The sequence below is a fragment of the Globicephala melas genome, chromosome 1, assembly GCF_963455315.2.
Source record: "Globicephala melas chromosome 1, mGloMel1.2, whole genome shotgun sequence".
Lineage (NCBI taxonomy): Eukaryota > Metazoa > Chordata > Mammalia > Artiodactyla > Delphinidae > Globicephala > Globicephala melas.
The window spans coordinates 69,390,985-69,412,442 of NC_083314.1; the positions used below are offsets into that span (position 1 = coordinate 69,390,985).

Genomic DNA, 21,458 nt, shown 5'->3' on the forward strand with positions numbered 1-21,458 from the left:
GCAACTGAGAAAGGATTAATCTCCAAAATTTATAAGCAGCTCATGCAGCTCAATAACAAAAAAACAAACAACCCAATCCAAAAATGGGCAGAAGACCTAAATAGACATTTCTCCAAAGAAGATATACAGACTGCCAACAAACACATGAAAGAATGCTCAACATCATTAATCATTAGAGAAATGCAAATCAAAACTACAATGAGGTATCATCTCACACCAGTCAGAATGACCATCATTAAAAAATCTAGAAACAGTAAATGCTGGAGAGGGTGTGGAGAAAAGAGAACACTCTTGCACTGCTGGTGGGAATGTGAATTGGTTCAGCCGCTATGGAGAACAGTATGGAGGTTCCTTAAAAAACTACAAATAGAACTACCATATGACCCAGCAATCCCACTACTGGGCATATACCCTGAGAAAACCAAAATTCAAAAAGAGTCATGTACCAAAATGTTCATTGCAGCTCTATTTACAATAGCCCGGAGATGGAAACAACCTAAGTGCCCATCATTGGATGAATGAATAAAGAAGATGTGGCACATGTATACAATGGAATATTACTCAGCCATAAAAAGAAACGAAATTGAGCTATTTGTAATGAGGTGGATAGACCTAGAGTCTTTCATACAGAGTGAAGTAAGTTAGAAAGAAAAAGACAAATACCGTATGCTAACACATATATATGGAATTTAAGAAAAAAAAATGTCATGAAGAACCTAGGGGTAAGACAGGAATAAAGACACAGACCTACTGGAGAACAGACTTGAGGATATGGGGAGGGCAAAGGGTGAGCTGTGACAGGGCGAGAGAGAGCCATGGACATATACACACTAACAAACGTAAGGTAGATAGCTTGTGGCAAGCAGCCGCATAGCACAGGGAGATCAGCTCGGTGCTTTGTGACCGCCTGGAGGGGTGGGATAGGGAGGGTGGGAGGGAGGGAGACGCAATAGGGAAGAGACATGGGAACATATGTGTATGTATAACTGATTCACTTTGTTATAAAGCAGAAACTAACAAACCATTGTAAAGCAATTATACCCCAATAAAGATGTTAAAACAAATGTATAGTATAGAGCTATAGCTTTCAAGTCTTTTTGATTATGATTTATAGTTAGAAATACAGTTTATCTAATGACCATGTTCACACATATATATGGATAATTAAAGCAAAAATTTCGGAAAACAATGTCTAACTTTCTTCATGCAATGTAATTGGATATTTGCCTATTATCCTCTATTTATTTAATTTAAAGCACGAGGTCATAATACACTATATTGACTTTACAGTTCCTGATCAACAGTTAAAACAGTTTAAAACAAATAATTTCAAATAACAAGGAACTTTATGAGCATCATATTTAATTCCAAATTTAGAGCTTTTCTTACAGCTTATGTGATGTTCTTTATTTTTAGCTGGGATTCATGCCTACCCTTAGGCATTTGCATTTACATATTAATTTATCAGCCCCTTGGGTCCTGAGAGGATGAAACACAAATAAAATAAATTTTGGTGAAAATAATCCTTGAATGGTGGGAAGCAGGAAAATGTTGAAGGGGAAAGCATGACAAATCTAGCCAAGGATGAGTGACTTGGTGGGGGTGGTGCTCCGAAGAATTACCTAACCTAGTCATCAAATAAAGATCAATCAGAATACCACTTATAGAATTAGGGGAACTTGGGGGCTAAAATCTAGTAGATAGAATCATGTAAGGTATTTTGTCTCTTTCATCACTCAGCTCAGGGGTTATTGCCTCCAAAAAACATCTTCCCTTGTGGTGCTTGAAAACACAATATCCTGGACCTGCCTCTATTGCTCACTTATATCGTACTGATATGATGTTTGGGGATCTTGAGAGCAGAGAGTACCTTCTTCTTTGAATTCCTAGCATCCACCTGAGTGCCTGGCACATCATAGGGACTCATGTACATGTCCCCTGAACTTCTCTAACACTGTTTCCTCCACTGTGAAACAACGTTGGGCTATATGATCTGCAAAGGCCCTTACAGTCCTAACAATCTACGACTTTGACATATCTGAACTAGCCCAAGGCCCTCTGCTTCATAACAAAGCCCACATCTTTGCTGTGGTTGGTTCAAAATTATGAGCTAAAACGTGAATGATTTGTGCACAGTTTAGGGACTCCCCTTGCCCTGGCAGAGTAAGTGTTCTGATAAGAGCAGTTGGAAGCCTAATGCAGCAGCGCCTGCAGCAGAGAAAAGATTCCAGCCTCCAACTCCCACACAATTGCTGCTGTTCTCCAGCCTGCAATTTCCTCTTAGGCTCTGGATTGGTCCACAGAGTGACAGAGGGCTGGGAAAGAGCCTCTATATATTCCTCAGAGAAAAAGGCAGTCCCAGACGGATTTGAAGTTTTCAAAGACTTACTCTGCTGATAAGGACTTGTGCTCAAAGCTGAGGACCTAAGCCATTTGCCAAAATGTGTAAAGGACTTGCAGCCTTGCCCCACTCATGCCTGGAAAGGTGAGTTATTTTGACTTAAGAGGTGGAGATAAGGAGAATCTTCTCTCAGGGGAGGATACTCAGAGGCAATAGAGGGCCACTGTAGTTTGTGGCAAAACAGGTGGTTGATTATAGACTGGGAATTGCCTCCTCTCTGTTAATGGCAAGGTTTTGAAAGATCTGAGCTAGCAGACTGATGCAATATGAGATATATCATAACCATTTATATTCAGAACATCATTTCCTCTGAGGAGATGCCTATTTTATAAGCACTTGTTCAGACTCAGAAGTGTATGGTTAAGAGCATGGATTCCAACATCAAACTGCCTGGGTTTGAATCCTGGCTACATTACTTACTATTTGTGTGGTGTTGGACATTTTATTTAAACTCTGTATCTCAGTTTCCTTACTGGTAAAAATGGATCTACTAAGTATCTTCCTCACTAGCTGGTTATGAGGATTGAATTACTGTATGTGAAATGCTCAGAACACTGTCTGGCACATATGAGAAATGTGTAAATGTTAACCTTTATTAATGTACATGGAATAAGAAAGGAAGACCGAGATTTGCAATGAGGCAGAGAGGACTTCTCATTGTTCTTTGTATCTGGATACCATCAGATGGAAGGGGCTGGATTGCTGGACGGAAGACAGCCCTTGGGACATAGAGATTATTTATTAGCTATCATTGTTCTTTAGATACAGAGGAGCATCTTTGAGGCTCTGTGGTTGTCTTCAGACTGGACAATGTTCTGGAGGGAATCCTAAGTATCTAGACTAAGTAAACAGGAGGAGAACAAATATCTGACTTGTTAGAAAATTTAACCCAGAAATCCTACCTGATGCAGAGAATTAGGGATATTTCTCCTCTTCTTAGTTCTTAAGAATGAATTTGATTAAATTTTGTTTGATCCTACGTTATTTAAAGGAAATAAAGGTGATCCTCGTACAGCCTAACTTCATCCCTAAAGGCACTGTCAATGTTTGCCTAAGAAGGTTGTGTTGTTCAATGGATCTGTACTTCTGTCTCTTACAAGTTCAGGTTTTCTTTTTGATGACTTCGACCCTAGAAATAATCTCAAAATAATTTTTAAAGAGATAACATCCTAGCAAAGGAATTTGTCTCCAACAATACTGTCTAATGACCGGAAATAAAGACCTCTCTCACTTTGTGCTGTCAAAAGCACAGATTAAAAAAAAAAAAAAAAAAAAAAAGCACAGATTACTTTTGAAAGATGTGTATATTTTTTAAAAAAGTAAAGTAGGACTTAAGTAACTAGACTAGGACTAGATTGTAACTAGGTGGGCAATATTGGCCATTGGACCATCCTCAGGGGGGAAGACAGGTTTCAGTGCTGGGTACTGTTTATCAGCCTATCTTTCCCCCTAGAGAAAGCCTGAGAAACAGGGGGAATACAGGGGTGAAAGGCAATTCCTTGAACATGACGATGCATCATTTTTTCCATTTCCATTTTTACAACTCTGAGAATTGCAGATTTGACTTTTACAACACTTTTAACACATGTCTTTAGCCCACTTATTGTTTGAAATCATGTACTTTCATGTAATGGGTAAATCTTAACCTTGTTAATTAGTGAACTATTGCCTCAGAATGATTGTTAACGTCGGTCTGCCAGTCATTTTGTGATCCTATGACCCACTGCTTGGCATTTAGTGAAAAAGCAATAAATATTTGTTGAAAGTTTGGCATTGCTACTAATATTGCCCGATTTGTTTTTGTAAATGTGCATAATGTTTACTGAGGCACATGGAGTGCACATTTCTTTCATTGATTCCTATAACTGTTTCATATCTGATTCACTAATTCACTACCAACATTGCTATTGATTCACTTTACAAATCTTTTAATTCACAGTAAATTCTTCTGCTCCAGGATATAACTAATGTTCACACAGTATATTATAGACTGACCAAGGAGCAAGCTTTTTTGCGTAGATTGCCTGAAACTTTTAAGGCATATGGTAGAATCTTGTGATTATTGTGTCCTATTACATTTTTTTTCATGATCTGTTACCATTGCAAATATAGTCATATTTCCAATAACTGTAATGAGTGATTTGGAGAAGTGGAATTGTAGAGCTAGGGAGCTGTTAGCACACTCTCATGGAAAGAACCTAAAACTGTCCACTCTAAGGGAAAAATGATACTTGAATAAATCCTTCCAAACCTGCCTTCCTTGGCTCTATTCATAGTGGAAAGAATACTGGTTACGGAGTAAAGAACAGACTTAGTTTTCTCATTAACTAATTTGTGTCCATGAGCAAGTGATTTCACTGTCCTGGGATTTTATTTTCTTATTTAGTAAATGAATGTTGGATTAGCTGTTCTCTAACATCCTTTCTAATCACAACGTAGTTTAAATAAAGTGAAATACACCTGGTTTCAGTGACTAGCGAGAGATGCAAGTAAAGGAAAATTTTTCCTAATTTATTTCTCTCTAAAAGTTTGGGAGCCAATTAATGAAAATCGTCAAGAATTCAACCCTGTGTTGAAATCATGGCTGTGGCAGAAGCAATCTACTCAGTGAGAATCTGACTTCCAAGAAAGCAACATTTACTTCATGTAAGAGGAGCTTTGGAAAATAGTCCTTTCTCAATGTTTACGGAAGCATTAAGCCAGAGTCAACTTCGACGTATTTGTAGAAACTATTGTTTTACTATTTATTTATATTTTTAAGACTATTGCTCATTAAAACTCAAAGTTGACCTCACATTTTTTATATATTTAAAGAGACCAATAATCCAAATATTTGGGCAATAAATGGCCCCCACCCCACAATTTTTACCTTCTAGCCTATTGAAACCTGTGCTGTATGGGTGGGAATCTTAGAGTCAATGGAAAAGGAAAGAGTTGAGTCAATTGAAAGTCTTATTTTTACCAGTGATTTTCCGCTATGAATTTTAGGCTTCTTTTAAAAAATTCATTTTATTTTAAGTGTCTTGAATTTCTCTGAACAAGTTTAATTTTTAAAGTAAATATTGCTCTTTGGAAAAAGATGGAAGTCTTCTGAAACAAAGAGTGTTATCATTGTGATTCCCCTAAAGCTGTCACCATTATATAAAGCAACCAGTGTAATTGTTATTGTTTTTGTCCATCGGGGTTGACCACTCCTGATACCAAATTTACAGTCTCTAATAAACTAAAAAAGGGGAGTAAAGGAGTAATGAAGACAGCTACGGACAAAGAATTTTCCCTGGGCTGTTAATAAAGTGTCACAAACTCTTCTATAGATATCTGACCTACATCTGATTTCTGTTTAAGATTATAAAGGCTGCTAGTTGTGGAATGTGTTTAATCCATAGTTCACACAGGGGCTTCTGGCCACCTCAAGTGTGTGGCAATGCTGGGAATTTCAGGAGCTATAGAAAGTAAATGGGGAAAGTGATGTTTTGTTTTGTTGTTTATTATCATTTTACTAAACATTCAATTTTTCCCCATCTTCTTCAATTTATGTGGGTCTAAGTATGGATAATTTAGAGTAGAAAAGTACATAATCAACTAATCTTGTAAGGTTGTCAAGCCACACAGAAGCAACAAATAGAGTGGGTCAAGGCTCCTGAGTCCACAGGATTAAGTAAATACAGCTTTTTCCAAAGGCATGAGCACAACCTTGGACCAATTATAGAGAAAAGATAAGCACCTAGTGAATTAAAGACTGTAGCAATGAACGTGAATAAGTGATAAATGAATCAGAACGGACACAGGATCATCAAAGAAGCCTAAAGAGATAGTAGAGTTTGGGATCATGCTTTCTGGGAACAAGTATGAATTTGAAGCTTGCTATTGCTGATAGAGAGTCTTGTGACATAATTGCAAATATTTCAGTGAAACCCTGCAATCTTAAGGAAGTGAATAAACTATTTAATAAAATAGCAAGGGGATGTTCCTAAGAAAAACTTTGTTTCAATTCTTACTGATGAAACAATTTCTATTGTTCCTCTGGATTGCCTTTCCAACCTCCATACTTGCCTTAAGCATAAGGGTGAAAGAACTCTCAGGGAAATTTCAGTCCACGTAAGGAGATAAATAAGAAGTAAGTAGCCCTCTGTGTTGAGATCCACTATAGAGGAATAAATGCTCCAAGTGCTAAGAAGCACAAAAGTGGGGGGAATGGGTGGGGAGCTCATAGAGCTTTGGGTAGCTATGGAAAACTAAGAAGTCACAGGGGATGATGCCTAAGGTTTATGAACTAAGCCTGAAAGGACTGAGGAGTTGGTCAGGTCCAGAGAGGAAGAGGAAAGAGAAGGAAGTCATCCCAGGCCAAGGGGCACGTCTGCATGTGCAAAGGCTGGGAGGTGAGAGGGGATTGATGTTATGACATCTTTGTGCAGTCTGTATTGTCTCTCTCATGCAAGCAAGGAGGGAACTTTGGATTTCCAGCTACAGTTAACCTCCCATGCACCTCGACCTGCATACTGTTTCCTTGGAACTTGTCCAGTGCCCATCCACACCAACTGTGAGGATTGAAAAGATCTGTTCATGAAGAAGATTTTCCCCCCTTTTGTCTGAAGACTTCAATTACTAAAAAGACAATCTGTACTTGGCACGTAGTAGGCACTTAAATACTTTGTCAAAAGAATGCACAAATATTTATTATAGCAAGTGGAGACAGACCTGCTTCCAGGTTGTCCTGGTGCTTTCTCTGCTTCCAAAGGGATTGGGAAGGACAAGAGCAATGACTTTTTTATGCTACAATAGGATAAAGAGTGTATGTTGTAAAATAAAGAGGGCTTCCTGTTTGGGGGGCAGAGTGGAAGAGACTGGGAGAGGAAGAAAGCTTTTCTATAATTTCATCAGGAAAACCTAGTTAAAGAGGTGAGTCTTCTTTTGCTTCTAATGCAAGATGAACCTCATGACATTATATCACTTTGGCTATTTCTCATGCAGTACTGTCCCAGCTTCTTTAATGAATTACATTCTGTATTCTGTTGCCTCTTCCTATTTTTTCTTTCATTTACTCTGAGCTATGTTGAAACACCAGATATCAATTCAAAACGCTTTTAGATCCCAGAATCTTAAGTTTGGAAAGCTAACCTGAAAGGTTATCTAATTTGTTTCTCCTTCTTTAACAAGGACTACACACTATTATGGGATAGATGCTATCTAGGGAGGGAGTTTATATTTCTGGGGTTGTGTGTTAATGGCTTTTGTCTGTCCTGCTGGCCAGAAAGCAAAGGAACTAAACTTTAATTAGTTCAGTCAGGATCAATCATTAGTAACAGGAACCAGAATGTGGCTGGAGGCCAGAAGATAACAGGTTCCTATCTCTTTCTTCCTTTAAAGTTCATTCGAATGGAGTCTCAGATAACATTAAACCTGCCCTCTATTTTAAAGCCTGAGTCACCCAGAGGATAAAGACAGTGAAAGCCTGATTGTTTTTCACTGAGAAAGTAACTCCTAAGGTTACACATTTTAGGGATATTAAAGAAAACCCAGAGTAAGGAAGGATGTAAGTTCACAGTCTATCCCCTACCTTAACATCAGCAATGTAGTGGAGTGAAAAAAACATGGAGGTGGTAACTGCACCTCTATTACTTCCTTAGTTGTATAAACTCCAGAAACTAAACCTCTCTGGCTTTCATTCCTTATCCATAAATGAGGATATTTATCTTGTTGGGGAGAGATGCTATAAAAAATAAATGAAATAATGTATATAAGGTAACTAGTTTTTAGTAGGCAGACCCTTATTAAATACTTAATTTCCTTCCATCCTTCTTTCCATCTTTATAGGTAGTCAGAAAAACAACATTTAAATTTCAGTTATGTGCCACTGCTTTTTTTTTCCCCAGAGTATCAAATGATTTAATTACAAAACTTAAGCCACTTATTAATTATTCACCTTCTAAAAAACACAAACATGAGAATAAAATAAACACACCCAAGACTCACCAGCCCTTGTAGGATAGGAAGGAGCCTTGGACTGCCTGCAAATGTTTTTTCCGTACATCTAAGTCTACATTTTCTCATGCATTCTAAGGTCCCATGTTTTGACACCTTACAGGGGAGAGGAAATGGAAGATACAAAAAGTCATGCACAAGAGGGTCACAAAGATCTTAAAGTTATTTGCTGCTAATGACTTGTACAACTCTGAGAAAGAGTATCAAATAAGCATTGTCCAATGTTTACTCCTGGCGAACCTTTAGTGTCATTCTTTGAAATTGCATCTTTGGGACTGGTTATGTTCCTTCATTATAGCTTTTGCTTATCCCCACGCACAAACCCTAAAATTCACACACAGTTTCTAAGTTCAAGTACAAAGGTTCGTTTCAGGACAACCCCGAGTTGAGGTAGTGTTTCTTAATATATCTGTAGTGTCTACTGGGGGTCACACCCTGGACAGGCTGGCCAGATGGCAGCACAATATGGGGGCCCACATGGTCAACTCTCCTACTGGCCCACTTGCTCCCTAATTTATCTGGACACCGCCTCACAGTCAATGTTGCATCTTGAAGTCAGTGATGACCTTGGCCTGTCTTCATTCTGAAGTTGTACTCTTATGTAACTGAATCCAATTCTTCACCATTAATTCAATGGAGCTTCCAAAATGTGTCAGGTCTATTCTTAGGAAGCATCCTGGGATGGGGCTGGAGGGTCCTGGCTTTCAGGCTCTGCAGGGGGTGCTGGCACAGCTTCTTTTCTCTGGGCTGCCAGGAACTCATGAATTGCTCGTTCTGTCTGTGGCCTGAAGATGTGGTTTAGCTTGGGATCCACCATCTGGTAAATAATTCTGTCCACTCCAGCTTCCAGCATCCCTGACTATACCACACTCTGCCTCAGACCATTTCGCAATTGGTTTTTGTTCATCGTAGGATTCCATTCCTGCTTCTCCAGATGTGTTGACACAAAATTATCCACATTCTGCCTCAGGTTTTGGTAAGCTGGCTTGGTGTCCACGTCGTCCAGGCAGTCCCGGTGAAATCTGTCAATCAGGCCCCGGCTCTTGAGCTGCTCCAGGATGAGCGCTATGAGCTGCGGGTCTCCAGGAGACAGTGAGGCCGGGTGGGTGGGGCCGCCACCCACCATGCCGGTGCCTCCACCTCCCCCGCTGTCTGTCATGGCTGCGCCCCCGGGCCCGCGAGGGAGACCGAATACGGCTTTCTCTCAAGGACAGAGGGCCTGGGTCCTGTGGAGGTGGCGGAGAGGCCAGAGAAGGAGGCGGTGGCAGCAGCAGCTGCAGCGGCGGCAGGTTCTGAGGCAGCAGAGGTGGTGGGAGAGGCGGTGGAAACCCTGAGTCACGGTTTTTCATAAAGCTTATTTCTTTTCCTCCTTCCTCATCATAGCCTCATTAAAAAATAATAATAATGATGAGTTTGTATAATAATACAGTATTTTTACGATTTTGCCCATAATTCTTTCAGCAAGTATCCCGTTTAAAAGCTCTTTACAAAACATTAAAAGACATTAAAAACCACGATTAGACTGAAAGATTAACAATTCTTTAATATTCTTAAATAGTCAGTAAGCGTCCAAATATCCTCAATGACCTTTTTGCAGTTGGATTGTTTGACCCCTCAGGGTCCAAATGAGGGTCACACATTTTTTTTTTTGGACTACTGTTAAATTTTATTATTAGACTGATAAGAACATAACCAGTCCCAAAGATGCAATTTCTACTTCTTTCTACAATTAATTGGGCTCTAGTTATGGAAAAGCACTTATTGCAAAAGCACTTTAAGGTCCCAGAAAGACTGAGAGACCAGTGCCTTCTATCTGGTGGGGGCACTTTAGCCATCTTAATTTGGAGCTGCTTGGTAGAGTGTGGTGAGGCATCCACGGTTCATAAACAAGATGACCTGAGGGGTTTGTCTCCAGTGCCCTTTCACCCACCTTTCACATCCCTTAAGTGACTGCAGAACCACCGGCTCCTCCATATCAAATCATGTTTACTAAGATCCTACTGTGTGCAGCGCACACCATGCCTGGAGCTGGAAGCCGCTGGGGCACAGATCCTTTTTCTGCTTTTTTACTTCACAACAGTGAGGAGACTAAGCCGTCTTCCCTGAGGCACTGTTGAACAGATTCACATGCAATCACCCTACTCTTTTAAAACTGAAAGAGTAGGGCTTCCCTGTTGGCGCAGTGGTTGAGAGTCCGCCTGCTGATGCAGGGGACGCGGGTTCGTGCCCCGGTCCGGGAAGATCCCACTTGCCGCGGAGTGGCTGGGCCCGTGAGCCATGGCCGCTGAGCCTGCGCGTCCGGAGCCTGTGCTCCGCAACGGAAGAGGCCACAACAGTGAGAGGCCCGCGTACCGCAAAAAAAAAAAAAAAAAAAAAAAAAAAAACTGAAAGAGTAACCCCAAGTCACCACCCAGGCACCAACACCACATAAACCCCAGGGTCGCACACTTCGATTGGTCCAGAGCCTCTTATATCTTTCCTAATCAATGGGCTTCCGGTCTTTTATTTCTTTTTTCCTTGCAATTTATTTGTAGAACACAGAATTTTTAGATTTAAGTATAAAAGGCTATGTAACATGTGGGTGGGGAATCCAGGGTCCTGAGCTGTAAACTTGGCTTCTACTAAATAGCAGAGGGTGAGTTATGAGTCAGTTCCCTCCCCAGGCCTCATTACTGTATTTGTAAAAGGTGAGAAATCAATTATATGATCCTCTTCACTCCTTCTAGCTCCACTACTTCATTGTTCTTGATTTGGACACCGTGTACTCTGAAGAAAGATTGTATTTTTATTTTAATTTTCCAGCTCTTCCCAAGTCCTACAGGAAGGCCCAGAAACTAACTTCTGGATGTAGCTTGAAAGCAGTGATTAAAAGTGTGAAATATTCTTCCAGTCACTTAGGATCTCAATGGACTAAATTCAGTACCCTATATGTCTTTAAAATGCTTGTATGAAATTCAGACTAAACTCCCAGTTTGTGAAAAACATATTTATAAGTAGTGGAAGGTGACTCTTTTTATTTTGGCAAATTCCATGAAAGGAACAGATGGTTTCAGTTTCTTGTAAAATTCGAGGGTGAATTAGGTTCAAAGATCATGGATTATAACAGTCTATGATTCTTGTACAATTGACCCTTGAACAACTCGGGGCATTGGGGGACCAACCCTCCTTGGAATGGAAAATCCACTGGCTCCTTCGTATCCATGGTTCTGCATCTGCTGAATGGTGTAGTACTGTAGTATTTACTATTGAAAAAATCCACATAGAAGTGGACCTGTGCCGGTCAAACCCCTGTTGTTCAAGGGTCACTGTATTTTGTTTACAGTTAATTTAGTTCTCTCTTATCTCAAGAGTATAACTTCCTTGAGGGCAGGGAGGAAAAGTGAAATAAGGACACAGACACGCCTCACCTTGAGTGTGCAGTGCCTGCCTTGACTGCTTTCACGCTAGGTCCCGTGTTTCTTCAGTCAGTGGAAACTGTGGTCCGCTCATGCCCTTCTGAATGCTGCCCAGAAGGAAACTCATCCATCAACTTAACAGTGAAAGTTTCCATCCTTGAGGCTGGAATAAGAAGGGTGAATTGGGGTTTCTAGGCTTTTACATAATTAACCAATTTTCATCTACCAGTTGAGTGGATACTGGAGTATAGACAATTCCTCAAGTGGCATGAAGACTGCCTCTGAATACATGAATCCATGTCAGACACAAATATGCACAGTGACTGCAATTTCTGACTAGAATGAGGACATATAGCCTGCCTCTAGACCAGGCATTAGAAATTGGGTCTTTCCTAGAAAATCTGTAGATGTGGCCAGCCTAATCATAGGATATATGCACCACCAACCCAACTAATGCACACGCGACTTCGAGCTTACTCACCCTGACCATCATTCTCCTGGAAAGTCCAGACAAGGTATTTCTTTGCAAAGCATTCTATTCAGTTGCCATGCTGAGATAAAATACCTTGCCCTGACATTTTTTTTCTCCTTCAAAAAGGAAATATTTCAGGGTTGAAAAGATTCAGCTAAGCAGTCTTTGAACACTTTGGACAGTAGGTACTTGATAATCAGCTGGCTTCACAAATAGCAAATAAGGCTAAGACCATTATTCTGTATTCTACATGCTTTCCTTTCTCTTTTCCAACTGCTTCCCCAGACACTTCTCAAGACAATTCCTAACCCATCTGGACAAAATGTCACTCAGATTCCTAAATTTTACATTCTAGAAAGTTGTGGGAACTATCATATTAGAGTCTGAGGAAGATATGAAACATGAAGTAAAATACCTGAAAAACATGTGAAGTGCTCTTCTGTGTAAGTGCTCATTATTGGTACTGAAGTGCGTGGAGCTGTTTTTGTCAAGCCACTACTTTTTGATATTTTTTTGTGCAAACCATCTGTTTCTTGATGAGGCACTTGTCTGTGGGGATTCAGGAAGTTTAGAAAGAATCAAGATGTCTCATTAACAAGGTAGTTTGTTGTATTTTGGTAACATTTTAAGTAATAGTTTACAAGAGATACCTGGGTCTACAGGAACATGGGACTGAATGACCTGTGCACTTTAGGATAAGGTCAACAGTGCAGGTCACACTGAAGACTTTCCCAGGAGAGCCCCCTATCTAAGGTCTGGTGCTTTCTGAATAACAAGCCTTCAGAGTATTGGACTTTGTTTCTGAATCCCCCAAGTCTAAAACAGTATGTCACTTGAACACACACACATGCATGCATGTGCACATGTACACACACACACACACCTGATATTTTTTATAACTTGGAAAAAAGATGGACTGTTTGTTGAAATCAGAGATTCACACAGATAGCTTGAAAGTGTCTGAGCTGGCTAGGAGGAAGCAATTTTTTTTTCATATAGATGGATGTAGATCAGTGGGGATTTTTTTTCCTCCCTTCACAGGTTGAATTTTACACTTTTCCTTTAGTAGGCAACAGTGAAGAAAAAAACTTTCTGTAAGTTGAGATTTTCTCAAAATTGTAATTTGATAGTTCAAAAAGCCTTTAAAAAAATTTTAATTGCCCTCTAACATTTATCTTCCAGATCCTCTAAGAATAACTTAACCTTTGTCTCCCTTCCTCGTTCAGACAGGGCCTTGATGTTTGCAATTATGTGGAAACGTGAGTGCAGATGGCTGGACTGCAGCTGAGGGAAAGGAATATGTAACTCTCATTAGCTACTTATTTTAATATTTTATTAAATGGATACCAGTTTAAGAGCATGAAAAAGACAAGATTAGCAAAGACAATTGACAATTGTGACAGTGTAGAATTGAGTACCTAGCACAATTCTGATCACACACATACACACGATAAAGGTCTGGTGATTCGAAATCATAGATTCTGCCCCTTGAGATGGGATGTGATTTTTTTTCCCCTTCTCTAAGGTGATCAGCTTAGAATCACAGAATGAGAACAGGATCAGTGTCACAGACAAATTCCTTCTCTTATAGATGAGAAAACATGTCCAAACTGTTCGGTGACTTGTCCAAGACCACATAGCTGGTTAGAGTTGGAGATAATTCAAGGTCTCTGGATTTCCATATCACCTTCATTTTATTTTATCTGATGAACTTTAATGGCATGAATTTTGTGTCTTCACTTTTAAGATATTTATTCTTCCATAGACACCATCTTTCAAAAGGTTTTGATTAGGAAACAAACAGTAGTCTTTAAGAAAAAAAATGATTTGGAACAAAATTTCTATTTACCAGATGCCTACAACTGCCAATTACAACATCTGAACACATGAGAGAGGTGTTGCCTAGTAATTAAGAGCTCAGGAGCTGAAGTGAGATTGGGTGTGACTCCTACCACTGTCATTTACTGGATGATTTTTGGGCAAATCACCTAATTTCTCTGTGACTCAGTTTTCCCATCTGCAAGATGGGAATAACATTTATACCTCCCTCAGGGTTGTTATAAACACTAAATAGGGTTATGCATTATATGGGTTGAGTAAACCATTTAGTTAGCTGGGGAACATGTACTTTTTCTAAGTGTGTGATGTTTCTTAGTTATTTTCATGTTGGGATACCCTTGCAGCCATGTCTCAGAATGGGGCCAGAGCAGGGAACTGGAAAGCATCCTAAACTACCTTCATCTCCCTACAGAGCTAAACAGGACATATAGAAGTGGGACTCAAATGGAAGGGCCCATTGCGTGGAACATTAGAAAGCAAATGAGAAAAATAGGTGACAGGAAGCAGGAGAGAAGGGGGATCACAGATAACCCCTCTGAGCTTGGGTGTTGATGGAATAAATGGACTATTGATAGAATTTGGTAGCCTAGGGGGGATATTCTTTTTAGGAGTAGGTAATGAGTTTTTTCCTCTGAACTCAGGTCTTCTCCGTTAGGAATTCTTAGGTAATGTCAAGTCAGAACACCTTATCCTGACTTTCCTGATAGTTTTATAGTTACTAAATTAATTTGATTTAAAAAAAAAAAAACCCAACTGTAACTGCAAAATGCAGGACTCTAGGGAAGAACTCCTAGCTAGCTATGCCATGAAACCGAAGTCTATAGGATGCTGTGTCTGGTTTGAGCTCCTGGGGCTAGGAGAGAAGGAGAAAGATTAGAAAAGAATAGCTGGTCTAGGGAGGAAATTCAGAAAGCTAAATGCTGAAATATAGACCATTCAGTAAAGGTGAAAAGAATTGAGATTAGCTGTTAACTGAAAATAGAAAAGTAGAATGGGGATGAGAAGACAGTCTGACTGCCTTAAGTCTATTTTCTGTAGTGAATCAAGTCTGAAAAACAGAAGCTAAGAGAGGATATATTTGGTTCCTGTTGCTGCTGTAACAACTGCCAGAAGCTTAATGGCTTAAAACAATGCATATTTATTCTCATATAGTTCCGGAAAGTAGAAGTCTAAAATGGGTCCTAGGGCTACATTCTTTCTGGCGGGTCTAGGGAAGGAGTCATTTTCTTGCTTGGTCTGACATCTGGAAGACAGCTACATTCCTTGTCTCATGGTTCTATCCTTGACCTTCAAAGCCGGCAGTGTAGCTTCTTCCAATCTCTCTCAGTCTGCTTCCACTGACACATTGCTTTCAGACTCTGACCCTCTTGCCTTCCCCTTACAAGGACCCTTGTGATTACACTGGACCCACCCAGAGAATCCAGAATAATCTCTCTACCTAAAGATCCTTAACTTTATCACATCTGCAAAATTCCTTTTGCCACATAAGGCAACATATCCACATGTCCCAGGGATTAGAATGCGAACATCTTGGGGAGTTATTATTTAGCCTACCGCCAAGGGAGACATGAGAATGAAACTTCTGTCATGTGACTCGCTCCCCCTCTCCTTCTATGCCTGTTTCTATGCTCTGCAGACCATTCTTCTGTCATCTTAATTGAAAATTTCTCAGGTGCAGGCTACACCTCAAAGGGTTAACTAGATACTTGCCCTATAGAAGCCATTATTCTTTCCTTCTTTTTTCTGTGGGACGTCCCTAGCACGCTCTCTGGGCCTGCTTCCCCAAACTCTCAGGTCTTTTTTCTCTTGTTCCATTTTATAGCTGACGGTCTCCTATCAGCTGTGATTTGCATCTGCAATGCATAAAGTTACATTTGCATTTGTCTAAGATTGCTATGTGTTCAATCTAGAGGAGAGAGCTCAGTTCAAAGACAGCTGCTTTGCATCTTTCTTGCAGCACAGCAGCTAGGTGACCATCTGCTTGGTTCTTGGACCCTGTCCCCACCCAGACCCCAGACTTCTAACTTAGTAACTCCTATCCCAATAACCACACAATTGGAAGAATCCCTGTTCACCAAGCCTTGATGTGTGAGTGCCACAGGTCAGAATTCATTGCTCATTGGGAGAAACATGAGAGAATGCTATAAGAATGCTGGAGAGAAGTTTCCAGCATTGCATGGAATGCAATGACATATGCATTGACCTGTGACATATGCATGGACCTTGAAAGCATCTTTGGAATTTTTAGAAAACATATTAGGAAGATGGGGACTTCCATATTAAACTTTTGGAAGGATCCCTGGGGAGCTGGGAGAAAGACAGGAAGAGAGCAGCTGCTTTGGGATCCAACCAATACCCTCTCCTCCCTGCGCACACAGGATTCCAACCAAATCATACATCCCCAAATCTCAACCCTTCCGAGAAGCCTTCTCTTTTCTCCTTCATGGAGAAGCTAACAATGCATCCCTTGAACTCTCACAGAATTTTTTCATCGTCCCTGTATTTCTTATCACTTCTTAACCAACTTCCCTCAGATTCAACTTTGGTTAGGTATTTGACATTATCTAATTTAATTCTTAGTCTAACCCTGCAAGGTAGATGTTTTCAACATTACTATTTTACCGATACAGAAGCACAGATAAGTTAAATATCCAGCCCAAGTTCAGACAATACACTCCACATGCCTGAGTTCTGGGGTGCCAATTTCAAACCTGGGACTCATTCTATCTGTCATAGCCGCATCCAAAGAAAACTATGTATGTAGTTGGCCCGTCATCCCTGGGAGTTCTGCAGATTCAACCAACCAGGGATCAAAGGCATGCAAAAAAAAATCAAGAAAGCTCCAAAAAGCAAAACTTGGATCTGCTAAGTGCTGGCAACAATTTTGATAGCATTTACATTGTATTTACAACTATTTACATGGCATGCATATTGTATTAGGTAGTATACGTAATCTAGAGATGATTTAAAGTACATAGGAGGATGTGTGTAGGTTATAGGCAAGTACTACACCATTTTATATGAAAATAAAATGTTTGAGCATTTGCAGATTTTTATATCTGTGGGGAGTAGGGGTCCTGGAACCAATCTTCTGAGTGTACTGAGTGACAACTGTATATATATCTTCTTTATAAAATGGGAACTACTTGAGGTCTGGAACAATCTCTTATTAATTTTGTAAAGCACGCCCCATACTATCTGGTACAGTGCCTGACAAACAGTGGTTGCGCTATTAGAGTCTGATAAGTGAATGGATAAGTGAATTTAAGAAGCAATAAACAGATAATTCTTGAAAATAGAAATCTTGAGAATAATAAGGTATTGTTACATTATGTTAAGGGAGGGAGAGAAGAAATGGTTTGAAATATAATTCTGTACTTCAGACAAGTAAAGGTCCTCTTATTCTTCATCGTTATGTCATTATTTTGCTCAACACATAATAATTTGGCAAAGATAAATGTTGACCAAGTGTTCTGATTATTCAAGGCAACGAACTTGTATCTATTATATAAATTCATTGCCAGCGGACACGTTAAGTTTTGGGAACTGTAGTTTTATTAAGTGATGTAATATATGTTCACGTTGATTAAGGTTTAGGTAAATTTTACTTTACTACTCTTTCTTTCCCTCTTTTCCGATACCCTTTATTACCACTTTTATTTCCTGCTTTTATAAGATATAAAACAACTAGAGTCCATGTACAACTAGAAACTTCATTCTAGAAGGTCCTTCTTTATAATTTAACACAGAATGAGATGGAGATGTTCAAAGGCTATGGGTCACACCAGTGTTCAGAGAGGCTCTCATGGGAATGCCTTCTGACCTCTCCACCTTTGGAGCTCAAAATAAACCACAAATTTCTGTCTTCCTCAACTTGAAGACCAGTTTCCCACTGTTCATTATCTGGCTTCCAAACTGAATTACAGAAAGTCCAGAAATCCTGCCAACAATATTTTGAATAAGACACAGATTTTAAGGTCAAAGGGAAAAAAAGACTTCTACCCTGTCTGTCTTGTTCCTCCACTGTCTCTTTCCTTACTCCTAATAACCTACTCTGAGTGATGACTATGTAAGAGACAGGCCATAAAAGCATGGGAATTATCTCAATTTCCATGGGAATCCTTGAGTAGGGAGTAGCCAGTGCTTGGGAAAAACAATACTTTTTTTTTTTTTTCATTTTAAAATAGCAGCACAAGGCTGGTGATATTATAATGTAACTCTGAGCTGAGCTAGGCAGCAGCAGAGGTCTCCAAATTTGCTTTCTTTGTCTCTCTGTAGGAGTGCTGTCCAGAAATGTATATCCTCTATGCTTTCAGAATTAGTTGCATTATTTCCAGGTGGAGACTTTCTGAAAGGAGCTTATCTCGCATGTCAGTCAAAAAGATCTTTGTTGAGTTCTATTCTATTCTATTTATTCAATAAACATTACCCAACACCCATGTGCAAGATGCTGTGATAGGATAGTAGGACAAATACAGTAGAACAGTAATAATAATAGGTAACTTTTAAGGAATATTTACTATGTGCTAATTGCTCTTCTAAACACTTTAATGCCTTAACGTATTTAGCTCCATAATATATATGTGAGGTAGGAACTATATTGTCACTATTTTACATAGACAATTGGAAGCTTAGAATTTAAGTAACTTGCCCAAAGTCACTCCACTAGTAAGTAAGAGTTGGAATATAAACGAAAGCAGTATAGAACTGTACTTTTATCCTCTATACCATCCTAGGAGTTAAAGCAACTTTAAAGTTATTTTCTAGATTCTCTGGGAGATCAAAGAAGTAAAATATGGTACCCACCCTCAATGGGCTTGTTATCTCACTGGGAGTACATACACATGGAACTCTTAGACACGCATTCACGAGAAAGTAGAGTAATTGGGTGAAAATGTGCTGTCCGTAACTTTAGCAGAAGGAAAGCATTCTATCCCTTGCTCTGCAACTTACTAGAAATCTAAGAATAACATCGTATGAGATCTTCGAAAAATATTCTAATTTACACAAACCTCAATTTTTCTACTTTTAAAATAAAGGTAGGGCAAATTAAAAGCTCTGTAAGGTCCATTAAATATGATCACAAAACAGAGGATCTTATGTTAGAGGAGAGAGAAAGCACTCTAGGTTTTTGCATTTACAGAGGTTTCAGGAAAAAAAGTGAGATTGTTCTGGTCCTAGAGCATTAGAATAGTTTTAATTGTCATATGGGTGGCAGTCAGGAGGCAGGTTAAGGAGGAAGCCAATGGGACTAGGTATACAAGTAGTTATGGAGAGTCAAGGGAAATAAGCTTAGAAGTGGAGGACTTTGGAAGCAAGAAAGTGATGTTTGAAACTGAATCAGTTGATCAGCAGTTCTCAGAAGTGTGGTCCTGGGACCAGAGATATAAATTCTCCGGTCCCGCTTCCGACCTCTTGAATGAGAAACTCTGGGATGGGGCTGAGAAATCTGTGTTTTAACCAGACCTTCTGGTGATTGGGGTATATATTCAAGTTTGAGAAACTTCATGGTAAATAGAAAGCCATTACAAGCAAGTAGGAAAGTGTTTGTACTCTGGTAGTGAGTGCAGGATGTATTCAAGTAGGAAGAAGGAAATGGTAAGGTGGGATGTCCTAGTAACTCAGGCCTGGAGAAAGATGCTAAATTTAGATATGGAGAGGAAAAGGCACATTTAAAAGAATTTTCTAGGAAGAAAGAACAACATTTGTGATAGAGTATCTACAGGGAATGAAGAAGACAAACAGTTTAATGTGAATCAGAGAGTTTATAAATTATGGGAAGGAGAATATTGTAATTACAGATAAACATGGGATGTTGGGAAGGGGGACGGAATAGAAAAGGAATCTGTGGTACTATTTACAAGGCGTTTCACAGCTCAGGTCCTCGCTTTCTCATTTATTTTCTCGAGATGTTGACTGTGATGATCTTGAAGTCTTAGTTTATAATAGCTAGAGAAGATATTAGAGCTTTTCTCACTAAAGTTGTTTCCTTCCTTCCTCCCTCCCTCCCTCCCTTCCTTCCTTCCTTCCTTCCTTCCATCTTTCCTTCCTCTCTCTCTTTTCTTATTTTTCACCGAAGACAAGAGAACTCAAATAACTTTCTTAAGATCACCAAGCGAATTAGTGACTGAGCTGAAAATAGGGTTTAGTTAAGGGCAAATGTTACCATGTTTACTGTTTCTTTCCTAAATTTCCTTCCTACTGTTACATAATACGTTATAGGCTTTTTTGTGTGTAAATGTTCCTTCATTGGCACAGGATTTTCTGTAAGATAATAATAATTAATAATAATAATAGTAAATAATACATCCTGTCATTTATGGAGTGCATTGTCAATGTGCTAGGCATTACTATAAGTGCTTCACATATAATAACTAATTTCATCATCATAAGAACCTTTTGAGGTAGGTACCATTATCATCTCCAATTTACAGATGAGAAAACTGAGGCTTAGAAATTTGCCAAAAGTCACACATGTAGTAAGATAAATCTGGTCACTTTGACTTCAACATTCATGCCCTTAACCACTGTGCTATACTGTCTATTGCCTTTTAGGAAAAATTGCTTAGTTTTGGCATTAGCTACATTCTCTGGGGAATACCTCAATGTTTCACTTCACTTTCTCTCTGGGAACAGCCTCTTTGACCCGAAACCTACTTGCTTTGCAAACTCTTCCAGTTATATAACCTGAGACGGGAGTTTTGCCACACTTAGGAGTTGGAATTTTCTCTGCCAAGGTCGGGGAGAGATTGAACACAATCCAGCATGCTGCTTGTGACTATAATAATGGACTCAAGATCTGGAAAGTATCTTATGAAATCATCTGGACAGATCCAGATGTCATATGACTTAGCTGTTATTCAAAACAGCTGGTTTTGTCTTTTCTTGACGAATTTTCTTCAGCAATGGAAAGTTGGCCACAGTTAGTTCACTATTTCCATGTTTTTATCACCATACGGTTAGTAAGTTCTCCTGAACCCTCCCGTTTTTTTTGTGTGTGTGTGAGGGCTTTTTCACTCTTAGAGGTGGCTGGCTTTTGAACAATTTTTAAATGGATATATCATTATTTATATCTTTCTTGTTTGAAGCGTCACAGTGCCTTAAAGTCATTCCAGGAACTCTTGCTTGGGTCTGGGTATCAGCTTGGGTGAAGCTGGGAGCTCTGGGGCTAAGGGCAAAGTCTCATTATGGGCAGCATATAACTATCCCCCTCTGTGATCTTCCCACCTCCCTGGAGTCCCACAAAGGTGTGTGTGACAGGGGAGAGTGGGGTGTCAATTAGTTAGAGAACCCTAAACCACAGTCTTCTGACCTTGTCGTAGGGATTCCCTATTTTCCCTCTCTGTTTTTTCTGCCTCTTCCTTTACCA

General features: G+C 39.6%; 1 protein-coding gene across 2 annotated transcripts in view; it reads left to right on the forward strand.

Annotated features, from left to right (window-relative positions):
* RGS5 (regulator of G protein signaling 5) overlaps positions 1-21,458 on the forward strand; it is an 85,414-nt gene that overhangs the window by 30,318 nt on the left and 33,638 nt on the right. The window contains exon 1 of one of the 2 annotated variants that reach the window (XM_030847417.2): positions 2,334-2,485. The exons of the other annotated variant lie outside the window; for it this stretch is intronic. Coding sequence (XP_030703277.1) covers positions 2,442-2,485 — 44 coding nt within the window. The 5' untranslated portion in view covers positions 2,334-2,441. Of the gene's footprint in view, positions 1-2,333; positions 2,486-21,458 lie in introns of those variants that run through there. 2 annotated transcript variants of the gene reach the window in all.